Genomic DNA, 17,983 nt, shown 5'->3' with positions numbered 1-17,983 from the left:
TATGAGAGAGAGAACTGCTGTCTGTTAGGGCTCTATGAGAGAGAGAACTGCTATCTGTTAGGGCTCTATGAGAGAGAACTGCTGTCTGTTAGGGCTCTATGAGAGAGAGAACTGCTATCTGTTAGGGCTCTATGAGAGACAACTGCTGTCTGTTAGGGCTCTATGAGAGAGAACTGCTATCTGTTAGGGGTCTATGAGAGACAACTGCTGTCTGTTCGGGCTCTATGAGAGAGAACTGCTGTCTGTTAGGGCTCTATGAGAGAGAACTGCTATCTGTTAGGGCTCTATGAGAGAGAACTGCTGTCTGTTAGGGCTCTATGAGAGAGAACTGCTATCTGTTAGGGCTCTATGATAGAACTGCTATCTGTTAGGGCTCTATGAGAGAGAACTGCTATCTGTTAGGGGTCTATGATAGAACTGCTATCTGTTAGGGCTCTATGAGAGAGAACTGCTATCTGTTAGGGCTCTATGAGAGAACTGCTGTTTGTTAGGGCTCTATGAGAGAGAGAACTGCTATCTGTTAGGGCTCTATGAGAGAGAGAACTTCTATCTGTTAGGGCTCTATGAGAGACAGCTGCTGTCTGTTAGGGCTCTATGAGAGAGATAATTTCTATCTGTTAGGGCTCTATGAGAGACAACTGCTGTCTGTTAGGGCTCTATGAGAGAGAACTGCTATCTGTTAGGGCTCTATGAGGAGAACTGCTGTCTGTTAGGGCTCTATGAGAGAGAACTGCTGTCTGTTAGGGCTCTATGAAAGAGAACTGCTATCTGTTAGGGCTCTATGAGAGAGAACTGCTATCTGTTAGGGCTCTATGAGAGAACTGCTGTCTGTTAGGGCTCTATGAGAAAGAGAACTGCTATCTGTTAGGGCTCTATGAGAGAGAGAACTTCTATCTCTTAGGGCTCTATGAGAGACAGCTGCTGTCTGTTAGGGCTCTATGAGAGAGATAATTTCTATCTGTTAGGGCTCTATGAGAGACAACTGCTGTCTGTTAGGGCTCTATGAGAGAGAATTGCTATCTGTTAGGGCTCTATGAGGAGAACTGCTGTCTGTTAGGGCTCTATGAGAGAGAACTGCTGTCTGTTAGGGCTCTATGAAAGAGAACTGCTATCTGTTAGGGCTCTATGAGAGAGAACTGCTATCTGTTAGGGCTCTATGAGAGAACTGCTGTCTGTTAGGGCTCTATGAGAGAGAGAACTGCTATCTGTTAGGGCTCTATGAGAGAGAGAACTTCTATCTGTTAGGGCTCTATGAGAGACAGCTGCTGTCTGTTAGGGCTCTATGAGAGAGATAATTTCTATCTGTTAGGGCTCTATGAGAGAGAACTGCTATCTGTTAGGGTTCTATGAGAGAGAACTGCTATCTGTTAGAGCTCTATGAGAGAGAGAACTGCTATCTGTTAGGGCTCTATGAGAGAGAACTGCTATCTGTTAGGGCTCTATGATAGAACTGCTATCTGTTAGGGCTCTATGAGAGAGAACTGCTATCTGTTAGGGCTCTATGAGAGAACTGCTGTCTGTTAGGGCTCTATGAGAGAGAGACTGCTATCTGTTAGGGCTCTATGAGAGAGAGAACTTCTATCTGTTAGGGCTCTATGAGAGACAGCTGCTGTCTGTTAGGGCTCTATGAGAGAGATAATTTATATCTGTTAGGGCTCTATGAGAGACAACTGCTGTCTGTTAGTTCTCTATGAGAGAGAACTGCTATCTGTTAGGGCTCTATGAGGAGAACTGCTGTCTGTTAGGGCTCTATGAGAGAGAACTGCTGTCTGTTAGGGCTCTATGAAAGAGAACTGCTATCTGTTAGGGCTCTATGAGAGAGAACTGCTGTCTGTTAGGGTTCTATGAGAGAGAACTGCTGTCTGTGAGGGATCTATGAGAGAGAACTGCTGTCTGTTAGGGCTCTATGAGAGAGAACTGTTGTCTGTTAGTGCTCTATGAGAGAGAACTGCTGTCTGTTAGGGCTCTATGAGAGAGAACTGCTATCTGTTAGGGCTCTATGAGAGAGAACTGCTATCTGTTAGGGTTCTATGAGAGAGAACTGCTATCTGTTAGAGCTCTATGAGAGAGAGAACTGCTGTCTGTTAGGGCTCTATGAGGAAGAGAACTGCTGTCTGTTAGGGCTCTATGAGTTAGAACTGCTGTCTGTTAGGGCGTTATGAGAAAGAGAACTACTGTCTGTTAGGGCTCTATGAGAGAGAACTGCTGTCTGTTAGGGCTCTATGAGAGAACTGCTGTCTGTTAGCGCTCCATGAGAGAGAACTGCTATCTGTTAGGGCTCTATGAGAGAACTGCTGTCTGTTAGGGCTCTATGAGAGAGAGAACTGCTGTCTGTTACGGCTCTATGAGGAAGAGAACTGCTGTCTGTTAGGGCTCTATGAGAGAGAAGTGCAGTCTGTTAGGGCTCTATGAGAGAGAGAACTGCTGTCTGTCAGGGCTCTATGAGATAGAGAACTGCTATCTGTTAGGGCTCTATGAGAGAGAACTGCTGTCTGTTAGGGCTCTATGAGAGAGAGAACTGCTATCTGTTAGGGCTCTATGAGAGACAACTGCTGTCTGTTAGGGCTCTATGAGAGAGAACTGCTATCTGTTAGGGGTCTATGAGAGACAACTGCTGTCTGTTAGGGCTCTATGAGAGAGAACTGCTGTCTGTTAGGGCTCCATGAGAGAGATATTTTCTATCTGTTAGGGCTCTATGAGAGACAACTGCTGTCTGTTAGGGCTCTATGAGAGAGAACTGCTTTCTGTTAGGGCTCTATGAGGAGAACTGCTGTCTGTTAGGGCTCTATGAGAGAGAACTGCTGTCTGTTAGGGCTCTATGAAAGAGAACTGCTATCTGTTAGGGCTCTATGAGAGAGAACTGCTGTCTGTTAGGGTTCTATGAGAGAGAACTGCTGTCTGTGAGGGCTCTATGAGAGAGAACTGCTGTCTGTTAGGGCTCTATGAGAGAGAACTGCTGTCTGTTAGGGCTCTATGAGAGAGAACTGCTGTCTGTTAGGGCTCTATGAGAGAGAACTGCTGTCTGTTAGGGCTCTATGAGAGAGAACTGCTATCTGTTAGGGTTCTATGAGAGAGAACTGCTATCTGTTAGAGCTCTATGAGAGAGAGAACTGCTATCTGTTAGGGCTCTATGAGAGAGAACTGCTATCTGTTAGGGCTCTATGATAGAACTGCTATCTGTTAGGGCTCTATGAGAGAGAACTGCTATCTGTTAGGGGTCTATGATAGAACTGCTATCTGTTAGGGCTCTATGAGAGAGAACTGCTATCTGTTAGGGCTCTATGAGAGAACTGCTGTCTGTTAGGGCTCTATGAGAGAGAGAACTGCTATCTGTTAGGGCTCTATGAGAGAGAGAACTTCTATCTGTTTGGGCTCTATGAGAGACAGCTGCTGTCTGTTAGGGCTCTATGAGAGAGATAATTTCTATCTGTTAGGGCTCTATGAGAGACAACTGCTGTCTGTTAGGGCTCTATGAGAGAGAACTGCTATCTGTTAGGGCTCTATGAGGAGAACTGCTGTCTGTTAGGGCTCTATGAGAGAGAACTGCTGTCTGTTAGGGCTCTATGAAAGAGAACTGCTATCTGTTAGGGCTCTATGAGAGAGAACTGCTGTCTGTTAGGGTTCTATGAGAGAGAACTGCTGTCTGTGAGGGCTCTATGAGAGAGAACTGCTGTCTGTTAGGGCTCTATGAGAGAGAACTGCTGTCTGTTAGGGCTCTATGAGAGAGAACTGCTGTCTGTTAGGGCTCTATGAGAGAGAACTGCTGCGAGGGCTCTGGGGCTGCTGCGAGGGCTCTATGAGAGAGAACTGCTATCTGTTAGGGTTCTATGAGAGAGAACTGCTATCTGTTAGAGCTCTATGAGAGAGAGAACTGCTATCTGTTAGGGCTCTATGAGAGAGAACTGCTATCTGTTAGGGCTCTATGAGAGAGAGAACTTCTGTCTGTTAGGGCTCTATGAGAGAGAACTGCTGTCTGTTAGGGCTCTATGAGAGAGAACTAACTGCCGTGCATTATCATACTGCTAACAGACAGCAGTTCTCTCTCTCATAGAGCCCTACCTGGGATGTGGTTAGGTAATATAGTACTCCTACCTGGGATGCGGTTAGGTAATATAGTACTCCTACCTGGGCGTGGTTAGGTAATATAGTACTCCTACCTGGGATGTGGTTAGGAAATATAGTACTCCTACCTGGGATATGGTTAGGTAATATAGTACTCCTACCTGGGATATGGTTAGGTAATATAGTACTCCTACCTGGGATATGGTTAGGTAATATAGTACTCCTACCTTGGATATGGTTAGGTAATATAGTACTCCTACCTGGGATATGGTTAGGTAATATAGGACTCCTACCTGGGATATGGTTAGGTAATATAGTACTCCCTACCTGGGATATGGTTAGGTAATATAGTACTCCTACCTGGGATGTGGTTTGGTAATATAGTACTCCTACCTTGGATGTGGTTAGGTAATATAGTACTCCTACCTGGGATGTGGTTAGGTAATATAGTAGGTAATATAGTACTCCTACCTGGGATGTGGTTAGGTAATATAGTACTCCTACCTGGGATATGGTTAGGTAATATAGTACTCCTACCTGGGATATGGTTAGGTAATATAGTACTCCTACCTGGGATATGGTTAGGTAATATAGTACTCCTACCTGGGATATGGTTAGGTAATATAGTCTCCCTACCTGGGATATGGTTAGGTAATATAGTACTCCTACCTGGGATGTGGTTTGGTAATATAGTACTCCTACCGGGGATGTGGTTAGGTAATATAGTACTCCTACCTGGGATGTGGTTAGGTAATATAGTAGGTAATATAGTACTCCTACCTGGGATGTGGTTAGGTAATATAGTACTCCTACCTGGGATGTGGTTAGGTAATATAGTATTCCTACCTGGGATATGGTTAGGTAATATAGTACTCCTACCTGGGATGTGGTTAGGTAATATAATACTCCTACCTGGGATGTGGTTAGGTAATATAGTACTCCTACCTGGGATGTAGTTAGGTAATATAGTACTCCTACCTGGGATGTGGTTAGGTAATATAGTACTCCTACCTGGGATGTGGTTAGGTAATATAGTACTCCTACCTGGGATGTGGTTAGGTAATATAGTACTCCTACCTGGGATGTGGTTAGGTAATATAGTACTCCTACCTGGGATATTGTTAGGTAATATAGTCTCCCTACCTGGGATGTGGTTAGGTAATATAGTCTCCCTACCTGGGATGTGGTTAGGTAATATAGTCTCCCTACCTGGGATATGGTTAGGTAATATAGTACTCCTACCTGGGATGTGGTTATGTAATATAGTCACACTACCTGGGATATGGTTAGGTAATATAGTACTCCTACCTGGGATGTGGTTAGGTAATATAGTCTCCCTACCTGGGATATGGTTAGGGAATATAGTCTCCCTACCTGGGATGTGGTTAGGTAATATAGTACTCCTACCTGGGATATGGTTAGGGAATATAGTCTCCCTACCTGGGATGTGGTTAGGTAATATAGTACTCCTACCTGGGATGTGGTTAGGTAATATAGTCTCCCTACCTGGGATATGGTTAGGTAATATAGTACTCCTACCTGGGATATGGTTAGGTAATATAGTACTCCTACCTGGGATATGGTTAGGGAATATAGTCTCCCTACCTGGGATGTGGTTAGGTAATATAGTACTCCTACCTGGGATATGGTTAGGGAATATAGTCTCCCTACCTGGGATGTGGTTAGGTAATATAGTACTCCTACCTGGGATGTGGTTAGGTAATATAGTCTCCCTACCTGGGATATGGTTAGGTAATATAGTACTCCTATCTGGGATATGTTTAGGTAATATAGTACTCCTACCTGGGATATGGTTAGGTAATATAGTACTCCTTCCTGGGATGTGGTTAGGTAATATAGTACTCCTACCTGGGATGTGGTTAGGTAATATAGTAGGTAATATAGTACTCCTACCTGGGATGTGGTTAGGTAATATAGTACTCCTACCTGGGATGTGTTTGGCCCAGCCGATAATAACCACCAGTTCTCTGTCAGCCAGGTCACACAGTGTGGTCAGGGCCTTGATGTATCCGTCTGGCATGGTCGGGTCTGGCATGGCATAGATCTTCTCTGGTTCAACCACCAGCAGGTGAGACACGATCTTTGTCACTGAGGAAGGGAGGATGAGAGAGACAGACAGACAGACAGACAGACAGACAGACAGACAGACAGACAGACAGACAGACAGACAGACAGCGCAGCGCAGCGCAGCGCAGACAGACAGACAGGCAGCAGACAGGCAGGCAGGCAGGCAGGCAGGCAGGCAGCAGACAGACAGACAGACAGACAGACAGACAGACAGACAGACAGACAGACAGACAGACAGACAGACAGACAGACAGACAGACAGACAGACAGACAGACAGACAGACAGAGATGTTAACATATGTTTCCCATGCCAATAAAGCCCATTGAATTGAATTGAATTGAGAGAGACAGAGACAGACAGAGATAAGACGTGTGGTTAGATGGTTGGGAATAGCCAGGATGTAGAACAGACGTAGACATAACGAGGAAAATGAACTATTGTTGTGACTCACGTGGCTTTTTGGCAGGAGGGGGGAGTGTCAAGCCTAGATAGGCCCCGTTCTCTGTGTCCCCCATTCTCCTCTTGTACTTCTGTCTCCCACCCCTCACACGATCCAGACGCACACCTGGAAACGACCACAGGAAAACATCCATGTGAATTTCACAGTAAACTTCAGATTCATGCTGGGAATTACAAAGATGATGTAATACACTCTACGGATTCATGTGATCGTCTCCTGTTCAATATGAGCCCTGAGACTTGCTCTGCATAGGACCTTACTGCTGAAGTTACGCTCAAATTCTACCATTATATATGACATTATATAAAGTAATGTGTAATGATAGTGTTATGTTGGGGTAGTTAGACTATATAAAGTAATGTGTAATGATAGTGTTATGTTGGGTAGTTAGACTATATAAAGTAATGTGTAATGATAGTGTTATGTTGGGGTAGTTAGACTATATAAAGTAATGTGTAATGATAGTGTTATGTTGGGGTAGTTAGACTATATAAAGTAATGTGTAATGATAGTGTTATGTTGGGGTAGTTAGACTATATAAAGTAATGTGTAATGATAGTGTTATGTTGGGTAGTTAGACTATATAAAGTAATGTGTAATGATAGTGTTATGTTGGGGTAGTTAGACTATATAAAGTAATGTGTAATGATAGTGTTATGTTGGGGTAGTTAGACTATATAAAGTAATGTGTAATGATAGTGGTATGTTGGGGTAGTTAGACTATATAAAGTAATGTGTAATGATAGTGGTATGTTGGGGTAGTTAGACTATGTAAAGTAATGTGTAATGATAGTGTTATGTTGGAGAGTTAGACTATGTAAAGTAATGTGTAAAGATAGTGTTATGTTGGGGTAGTCAGACTATGTAAAGTAATGTGTAATGATAGTGTTATGTTGGGGTAGTTAGGCATCTGTCCCCATCAAAGGGAACGTTATAAAGCTTTGTCTGTCAATGTGTCTTTCTTTTGACGACGGCCAGCAAAGACCAGAGCGCTGTTTCCATAGTGTTGTTTCAGAGAGCTGTTTCCATAGTGTTGTTTCAGAGAGCTGTTTCCATAGTGTTGTTTCAGAGAGCTGTTTCCATAGTGTTGTTTCAGAGAGCTGTTTCCATAGTGTTGTTTCAGAGAGCTGTTTCCATAGTGATGTTCCAGAGAGCTGTTTCCATAGTGTTGTTTCAGAGAGCTGTTTCCATAGTGATGTTCCAGAGAGCTGTTTCCATAGAGTTGTTTCAGAGAGCTGTTTCCATAGTGATGTTCCAGAGAGCTGTTTCCATAGTGTTGTTTCAGAGAGCTGTTTCCATAGTGTTGTTTCAGAGAGCTGTTTCCATAGAGTTGTTTCAGAGAGCTGTTTCCATAGTGTTGTTTCAGAGAGCTGTTTCCATAGTGATGTTTCAGAGAGCTGTTTCCATAGTGTTGTTTCAGAGAGCTGTTTCCATAGTGTTGTTTCAGAGAGCTGTTTCCATAGTGTTGTTTCAGAGAGCTGTTTCCATAGTGTTGTTTCAGAGAGCTGTTTCCATAGTGTTGTTTCAGAGAGCTGTTTCCATAGAGTTGTTTCAGAGAGCTGTTTCCATAGAGTTGTTTCAGAGAGCTGTTTCCATAGAGTTTCACCAGTAAACGATTCACAAGTAATCATATTACTAATCATCATTCACCTCACAAGCTGCTTCTCCTTCTGCTGTCCCTCCACCAGACAGGTTGGACCACTACTGTCCCTCCATCAGACAGGATGGACCACTACTGTCCCTCCACCAGACAGGATGGACCACTACTGTCCCTCCACCAGACAGGATGGACCACTACTGTCCCTCCATCAGACAGGATGGACCACTACTGTCCCTCCATCAGACAGGTTGGATCACTACTGTCCCACCATCAGACAGGATGGACCACTACTGTCCCTCCATCAGACAGGATGGATCCTGCTGTCCCTCAACCAGACAGGATGGACCACTACTGTCCCTCCATCAGACAGGATGGACCCCTGCTGTCCCTCCACCCGACAGGATGGACCACTACTGTCCCTCCACCAGACAGGATGGACAACTACTGTCCCTCCACCAGACAGGATGGACCACTACTGTCCCTCCATCAGACAGGATGGACCACTACTGTCCCTCCATCAGACAGGATAGACCACTACTGTCCCTCCACCAGACAGGATGGACCCCTGCTGTCCCTCCACCAGACAGGATGTACCACTACTGTCCCTCCACCAGACAGAATGGACCACTACTGTCCCTCCGTCAGACAGGATGGACCACTACTGTCCCTCTGTCAGACAGGATGATCCACTACTGTCCCTCCACCAGACAGGATAGACCACTACTGTACCTCCACCAGACAGGATGGACCACTACTGTCCCTCCATCAGACAGGATGGACCACTACTGTCCCTCCATCAGACAGGATGGACCACTACTGTCCCTCCACCAGACAGGATGGACCACTCTGTCCCTCCATCAGACAGGATGGACCACTACTGTCCCTCCATCAGACAGGATGGACCTAAGCTGTCCCTCCACCAGACAGGATGGACCCCTACTGTCCCTCCACCAGACAGGATGGACCACTACTGTCCCTCCACCAGACAGGATGGACCACTACTGTCCCTCTGTCAGACAGGATGGACCACTACTGTCCCTCCACCAGACAGGATAGACCACTACTGTCCCTCTGCCAGACAGGATGGACCACTACTGTCCCTCCATCAGACAGGATGGACCACTACTGTCCCTCCATCAGACAGGATGGACCACTACTGTCCCTCCACCAGACAGGATGGACCACTACTGTCCCTCCATCAGACAGGATGAACCACTACTGTCCCTCCATCAGACAGGATGGACCCTGGTGTCCCTCCACCAGACAGGATGGACCACTACTGTCCCTCCACCAGACAGGATGGCCCCTGCTGTCCCTCCACCAGACAGGATGGACCACTACTGTCCCTCCACCAGACAGGATGGACCCCTGCTGTCCCTCCATCAGACAGGATGGACCCCTGCTGTCCCTCCACCAGACAGGATTGACCACTACTGTCCCTCCACCAGACAGGATGGACCCCAGCTGTCCCTCCACCAGACAGGATGGACCACTACTGTCCCTCCACCAGACAGGATGGACCCCTGCTGTCCCTCCACCGGACAGGATGGACGCCTGCTGTCCCTCCATCAGACAGGATGGACCACTACTGTCCCTCCACCAGACAGGATGGCCCACTACTGTCCCTCCACCAGACAGGATGGACCACTACTGTCCCTCCATCAGACAGGATGGACCACTACTGTCCCTCCATAAGACAGGATGGACCACTACTGTCCCTACATCAGACAGGATACACCACTACTGTCCCTACATCAGACAGGATGGACCACCACTACTAGCACTACTCACACTCACTATCACTGAATTTCACTATCTGAATGGCTCAGAATGATTAACTGGGATATTAATAATAAATACTCTGAGCAAAAACTATTAACGCGACATTATACAATTTCAAATATTTTACTGAGTTACAGTTCATATGATGAAATCAGTCAATTTAAATAAACGCATTAGGCCATAATCTATGGATTTCACATGAGTAGGAATACAGATATGCATTTGTTGGTCACAGATACCTTAAAAAAAGGTATCGGGCGTGGATCAGAAAACCAGTCAGTATCTGGTGTGACCACCATTTGCCTCGTGCAGAGCGACACATCTCCTTCACATAGAGTTGATCAGGCTGTTGATTGCGGCCTGTGGAATGTTGTCCCAATCCTCAGTGCGAAGTTTCTGGATATTGGCGGGAACTGGAACACTCTGTTGTACATGTGAATTTAGACCTTTCAAACTTGCTCAGTGGGTGACATGTCTGGTGAACAGGCAGGCCATGGAAGAACTGGGACATTTTAGCGACCAGGAATTGTGTACAGATTCTTGCGACATGGGGCCGTGCATTATCATGCTGAAACATGAGGTGATGGCGGCTGATGAACGGCACAACAATGAGCCCCAGGATCTCGTCACGGTATCTCTGTGCATTTAAATTGCCATCGTTAAAATGCCATTGTGTTCATTGTCCATAACTTATGCCTGCCCATAGCATAAGTCCACAGCCACCATGGGGCACTCTGTTCAAAACATTGACATCAACAAACCACTCGCCACACAACGCCGTACACTCTGTCTGCCATCTGCCCGGTACAGTTGAAACCAGGATTAATCTGTGAATGGCACACTTCTCCAGCGTGCCAGTTGCCATCGAAGGTGAGCATTTGGCTACTAAAGTTGGTTACGATGCCAAACTCCAGTCAGGTCAAGACCCTGGTGTGGAGAACGAGCACGCAGATGAGCTTCCCCTGAGACGGTTCTTGACAGTTTGTGCATTAAATCTGGCAACAGCTCTGGTGGACATTCCTGCAGTCAGCATGCCAATTGCACACTCTCTCAAAACTTGGCATCTGTGGCATTATGTTGTGTGACATAACTAATTTTAAAGTGGCATTTTATTGTCCCCAGCACAAGGTGCACCTGTGTCATGATCATTAGTTAGAGGCAGGTAGGCTAGTGGTTAGAGGCAGGTAGCCTAGTGGTTAGAGGCAGGTAGCCTAGTGGTTAGAGCAGGTAGTCTAGTGGTTCGAGGCAGGTAGCCTAGTGGTTAGAGGCAGGTAGCCTAGTGGTTAGAGGCAGGTAGCCTAGTGGTTAGAGCAGGTAGCCTAGTGGTTAGAGCAGGTAGCCTAGTGGTTAGAGCAGGTAGCCTAGTGGTTAGAGCAGGTAGCCTTGTGGTTAGTACGTTGGGCCAGTAACTGAAAGGTTGCTGGATTGAATCCCTGAGCTGACAAGGTAAAAATCGTTCGTTCTGCCCCTGAACAAGGCAGAACCCACAGTTCCCTGGTAGGCCGTGGTTGTAAATAAGAATCGACTTGCCTAGTAAAATAAAGGTAAAATAAAAAATATATATCTCATGAAACATGGGAAAAACACTTTATATATTTGGTTCAGTATAGTTTTTATTTTAAAGTATTTTTGAGTTTTGCATTTTGGACATAATTTTACTATATTTTAGATGAGCTTGATAATTTCCTGCATCTCATCTCATCTCATCCCAAACTAGTCCAGTAGGAATGACACAGAGACCTGAGAGCTCCACTATTACAGTCTGGTAGGAACCACACAGAGTCCTGAGAGCTCCACTATTACAGTCTGGTAGGAACCACACAGAGTCCTGAGATCTCCACTATTACAGTCTGGTAGGAACCACACAGAGTCCTGAGAGCTCCACTATTACAGTCTGGTAGGAACCACACAGAGTCCTGAGAGCTCCACTATTACAGTCTGGTAGGAACCACACAGAGTCCTGAGATCTCCACTATTACAGTCTGGTAGGAACCACACAGAGTCCTGAGAGCTCCACTATTACAGTCTGGTAGGAACCACACAGAGTCCTGAGATCTCCACTATTACAGTCTGGTAGGAACCACACAGAGTCCTGAGATCTCCACTATTACAGTCTGGTAGGAACCACACAGAGTCCTGAGATCTCCACTATTACAGTCTGGTAGGAACCACACAGAGTCCTGAGAGCTCCACTATTACAGTCTGGTAGGAACCTCACAGAGTCCTGAGAGCTCCACTATTACAGTCTGGTAGGAAGCACACAGAGTCCCGAGAGCTCCACTATTACAGTCTGGTAGGAACCACACAGAGTCCTGAGATCTCCACTATTACAGTCTGGTAGGAACCACACAGAGTCCTGAGATCTCCACTATTACAGTCTGGTAGGAACCACACAGAGTCCTGAGAGCTCCACTATTACAGTCTGGTAGGAACCTCACAGAGTCCTGAGAGCTCCACTATTACAGTCTGGTAGGAACCACACAGAATCCTGAGAGCTCCACTATTACAGTCTGGTAGGAACCACACAGAGTCCTGAGATCTCCACTATTACAGTCTGGTAGGAACCACACAGAGTCCTGAGAGCTCCACTATTACAGTCTGGTAGGAACCTCACAGAGTCCTGAGAGCTCCACTATTACAGTCTGGTAGGAACCACACAGAGTCCTGAGATCTCCACTATTACAGTCTGGTAGGAACCACACAGAGTCCTGAGAGCTCCACTATTACAGTCTGGTAGGAACCACACAGAGTCCTGAGAGCTCCACTATTACAGTCTGGTAGGAACCACACAGAGTCCTGAGATCTCCACTATTACAGTCTGGTAGGAACCACACAGAGTCCTGAGAGCTCCACTATTACAGTCTGGTAGGAACCACACAGAGTCCTGAGATCTCCACTATTACAGTCTGGTAGGAAGGAACGGACTGGATATACAGTTGGGCAGTTCCGGCAAATGACAGGATGGTCAATCTTTAGCCCACTGGGCCTGGCCAAATTAGGGTTTTTGCGCAGAATTGTCATTATTTGGCTAAGAAATGGGCCGGTGTGTTAGAAATGAGAAATGTCCAGGCTCATATGTGGTCCCAATCTGTCCATGCTTGTTGGTGCCTCTATTACACAGGTCGTCTTCATGAGTAGATAGCTGAACTCAATCTGCTCTCTCAGTAAAAGTGTCATGTACACTACCGTTCAAAAGTTTGGGTTCACTTAGAAATGTCCTTGTTTTTAAAAGAAAAACCTTTTTTTTTGTCCATTAAAATAACATTACATTTTTCAGAAATACAGTGTAGATATTGTTAATGTTGTAAATTACTATTGTAGCTGGAAATGGCTGATTTTTAATGGAATATCTACATAGACGTACAGAGGCCCATTATCAGCAACCATCACTCCTGTGTTCCAATGGCACATTGTGTTAGCTAATCCAAGTTTATCATTTTAAAAGGCTAATTGATCATTAGAAAACCCTTTTGCAATTATGTTAGCACAGCTGAAAACCGTTGTTCTGATTAAAGAAAAATAAAACTGGCCTTTAGACTAGTTGAGTGTCTGGAGCATCAGCATTTGTGGGTTCGATTACAGACTCAAAATGGCCAGAAACAAAGGACTTTCTTCTGAAACTCGTAAGTCTATTCTTGTTCTGAGAAATGAAGGCTATTCCATGTGAGAAATTGCCAAGAAACTGAAGATCTCATACAATGCTGCGTACTAGTCCCTTCACAGAACAGCGCAAACTGGCTCTAACCAGAATAGAAAGAGGAGTGGGAGGCCCCGGTGCACAACTGAGCAAGAGGACAAGTACATTAGAGTGTCTAGTTTGAGAAACAGACGACTCACAAGTCCTCATCTGGCATCTTCATTAAATAGTACCCGCAAAACACCAGTCTCAACGTCAAAAGTAAAGAGGCGTCTCCGGAATGCTGGCCTTTTCAAGTCACCCATCAGTGCTATTTGCACAGTTAGCTCCAGGTAAATGTTACAATTCTTCAGCCATTCCTGAAACCCCGACCAAAAACAAGCTACTAAAGGGCAGTACCAAAACAAGTGATCTAATGATTCTGTCTCTTCTCAGCAAAATCTGTAGAGTGTCCTAGTGTAACTAGGCTGCACTTTATTTAACTAGGCAAGTCATTTGAGAACAAATTCTTATTTACAATGACAGCCTAGGAACATTGGGTTAACTGCCTTGTTCAGGGGCAGAACAACAGATTTTTACCTTTGGGATTCAATCTAGCAACCTTTCGGTTACCGGCCCAACAGCTCTAACCACTAGGCAACCTGCCGCTAAATGTAACACGGGTCAGGTGTAACAGCTAGGCCTACAGTATATTCAGTAGCCTACATGATCCTTGGTTGGCTGAGTGCCAGTGGAACGTAGCAACAAGATAGCTTCAAGTTTCAACTTGATCTAGCTAATGGTTAGCCCAATGGGGTAAATGCCTATTATTATTTATTTATAGCCATTATGCGGCATCAGTTTGGCTACGGGTGATAATGCTACAGGGATAATGCTACAGGGATAATGCCACAGGGATAATGCTATGTGTGATAATGCTACGGGTGATAATGCCACGGGTGATAATGCTACTGGGATAATGCTATGGGGATAATGCCACAGGTGATAATGCCACAGGTGATAATGCCACAGGGATAATGATATGGGTGATAATGCTACATGGATAATGCTACGGGGATAATGCTACATAGATAATGCTACAGCGATTATGCTGCTACATGGATAATGCTGCGGGGATAATGCTACAAGTGATAATGTTACAAGTGATAATGTCACAGGGGATAATGCCACAGAGATAATGTTATGGGCGATACTGCTACAGGTGATAATGCTACAGGTGATAATTGTACAGGTGATACTGCAAGAGGTGATACTGCTACAGGTGATAATGCTACAGGTGATAATTGTACAGGTGATATTTGTACAGGCGATAATGCTACAGGTGATAATGCTACAGGAGATAATGCTTATTGTTAAACAGCACACCAGCCTGATAATATAGACCAATATGTTATTGGGCTCATTTCTGGAGGGAAATTATATTTTAGATGTCATCATCATTTTATTTTAATTCCATCCACTTTTAAAAAGTCTCCCCCCTGTATGCACAGACAGGCTGATTAAGCAGCCTTTAAATGGCCAACGCAAGTCGAATTGAGTTGTGAGATTTCAGTGACTTGTATTTAAAATCTTAGATTTTTCAAAAGATACCGATTAGGCTTCTGTCTTTCAATTTCCTGAGAACACCACCAAATATCCACTAACCTAATTACCCACGATGCCTCTGGGGGGCCCGGTTGTTTCTTCCCAGTAAACATAGTGAGATCATTCTGTGTTGCCTGGCAGGTCGGATCTAAATCAAGATCCCCTCCCTCCCTCCCTCCGCCACACTAGAGGAGCTTTCCATTTGTACGACTCAATCAATCAATAAGGATTGTCCTTTTTGTTCTTCTTGTTCCTTGAAGAGGAGATGTGTTGTTAATTAATAGGGCTGGTAATGTCTGAGGTATTTTAACAAACCGTTCAGAGCTGTTGTTAGATAATAGGGCTGGTAATGTCTGAGGTATTTTAACAAAGCGTTCAGAGCTGTTGTTAGATAATTGGGCTGGTAATGTCTGAGGTATTTTAACAAACCGTTCAGAGCTGTTGTTAGATAATAGGGCTGGTAATGTCTGAGGTATTTTAACAAAGCGTTCAGAGCTGTTGTTAGATAATAGGGCTGGTAATGTCTGAGGTATTTTAACAAAGCGTTCAGAGCTGTTGTTAGATAATAGGGCTGGTAATGTCTGAGGGATTTTAACAAAGCGTTCAGAGCTGTTGTTAGAGAATAGGGCTGGTAATGTCTGAGGGATTTTAACAAAGCGTTCAGAGCTGTTGTTAGAGAATAGGGCTGGTAATGTCTGAGGTATTTTAACAAAGCGTTCAGAGCTGTTGTTAGAGAATAGGGCTGGTAATGTCTGAGGGATTTTAACAAAGCGTTCAGAGCTGTTGTTAGATAATAGGGCTGGTAATGTCTGAGGTATTTTAACAAAGCGTTCAGAGCTGTTGTTAGATAATAGGGATGGTAATGTCTGAGGGATTTTAACAAAGCGTTCAGAGCTGTTGTTAGATAATAGGGCCGGTAATGTCTGAGGGATTTTAACAAAGCGTTCAGAGCTGTTGTTAGATAATAGGGCTGGTAATGTCTGAGGTATTTTAACAAAGCTTTCAGAGCTGTTGTTAGATAATAGGGCTGGTAATGTCTGAGGGATTTTAACAAAGCGTTCAGAGCTGTTGTTAGATAATAGGGCTGGTAATGTCTGAGGGATTTTAACAAAGCGTTCAGAGCTGTTGTTAGATAATAGGGCTGGTAATGTCTGAGGGATTTTAACAAAGCGTTCAGAGCTGTTGTTAGAGAATAGGGCTGGTAATGTCTGAGGGATTTTAACAAAGCGTTCAGAGGTGTTGTTAGATAATAGGGCTGGTAATGTCTGAGGGTTCTGCTCATGTTTGCTCCATTACTCTAGCTCACGTTAAATGTAGATTTCATTTCGAAAAGTACATGTCAGGATACTATCTGGAGTATTGCACACATTTACTTTGTTAAATGACCACGTCATTATTGACCAATAAACTACTGTACAGAAGTGGGTGGAGCCACCAGGCGTCAGATGAGGTCATGGAAACAGGAAGCAGATGACTGTGACTGGAAAAATCCTGAGCCATGTTGCAACACTGATATGTTGATGTTTCCCTGATCATCACACACACACACACACACACACACACACACACACACACACACACACACACACACACACACACACACACACACACACACACACACACACACACACACACACACACACACACACACACACACACACACCAGTTCGGCGCCCAGCCAGGGTCATGCGTCTGCGACCAAATGACAGCGAGCAATGGAACGATGGAGAGAGTGAAGAAACAGCCGGGGTGAGATTCCAGGATCGATAGAGCAATGGAGGGAGTGAGGAAACAGCCGGGATCGGCGGAAGCCCGTTTGAACTAGAGCATCCAACAGAGCCATAATTAATTTATAATTAATAGACGCTGACAGGACTTAAGAGCTTGGCGACCAGTTTCAGTTTACAGGACGGAAGGCAAGAGAGCGAGGAGAGAGGAGGTGTGTGTTTGTGTGTGTGTGTGTGTGTGTGTGTGTGTGTGTGTGTGTGTGTGTGTGTGTGTGTGTGTGTGTGTGTGTGTGTGTGTGTGTGTGTGTGTGTGTGTGTGTGTGTGTGTGTGTGTGTGTGTGTGTGAGAGAGAGAGAGAGAGAGTGCAGAAGACAGAGGGGAGAGAGAGGAGAGAGAGAGATTGAGGGGCCCCTTTAGGCTAAGAGTAGATCTCCCAGCATCCCGTTTCTCCTCCACTCTATCTTATCCAGTTGGGTGAAAGTCGGCGGCTGTGGTGCTGCTAGAATGGGTCTCTTCCTGTTCGCTGATGTGAGGTCTGACAGGGTAGATATCTCCTTTACATACAGCCATGTGTCCTACAGCACTACAAGAAAGCTGGATGTGGCCCTGACAAAAGGGAGTGTGTGTGTGGTTGTTACACACCTCCCTACACATTCCTACACCTCAGGCCTGTAGCCTCAGACAATGTAGTCAAGTTGAAATCAGTGCCATAAATCCAGGATTGGGAGCGCAGTGGACAGGTCATCTTTAAAGCATTTAGCAACGTCCAAGGAAGTGTCCCCGGAAAAATATGGGGAAGGGAATGGGGATAGGAGCATAGGGTGATATGGAGATAGGGGTAGGGAGGTAGGGTATAGGGGGATGGGGGTAGGGGGAAAGAATGTTAGGGGGTAGGGTATAGGGGGTAGGGGGATAAGGGGATAGGGGGGTAGGGGGGTGGGGGTAGGAGGATAGGGGGATGGGGGGTAGGAGGATAGGGGGTGGGGGTTGGAGGATAGGGGGATGGGGGGTGGGAGGATAGGGGGATGGGGGGTAGGAGGAT

At 45.4% G+C, this 17,983-nt stretch overlaps 1 protein-coding gene across 1 annotated transcript in view; it reads right to left on the bottom strand.

Moving 5' to 3' along the window:
• LOC106571038 (steroid hormone receptor ERR2) overlaps nt 1–17,983 on the bottom strand; it is a 193,780-nt gene that overhangs the window by 110,756 nt on the left and 65,041 nt on the right. Inside the window, exons 4-5 of the mRNA XM_045695538.2 lie at nt 6,603–6,716; nt 6,010–6,171 (exon numbers count right to left, since the gene is read on the bottom strand). Of these exons, the coding sequence (XP_045551494.1) occupies nt 6,010–6,171; nt 6,603–6,716 (276 nt within the window). The remainder of the gene's footprint in view (nt 1–6,009; nt 6,172–6,602; nt 6,717–17,983) is intronic.

Source organism: Salmo salar, chromosome 15 (assembly GCF_965601325.2).
Source record: "Salmo salar chromosome 15, fSalSal1, whole genome shotgun sequence".
In the NCBI taxonomy this organism is placed as follows: Eukaryota; Metazoa; Chordata; class Actinopteri; order Salmoniformes; family Salmonidae; genus Salmo; species Salmo salar.
The sequence above is the reverse complement of the archived record's forward strand: the minus strand, read 5'-3'. Positions and strand labels throughout refer to the sequence as shown.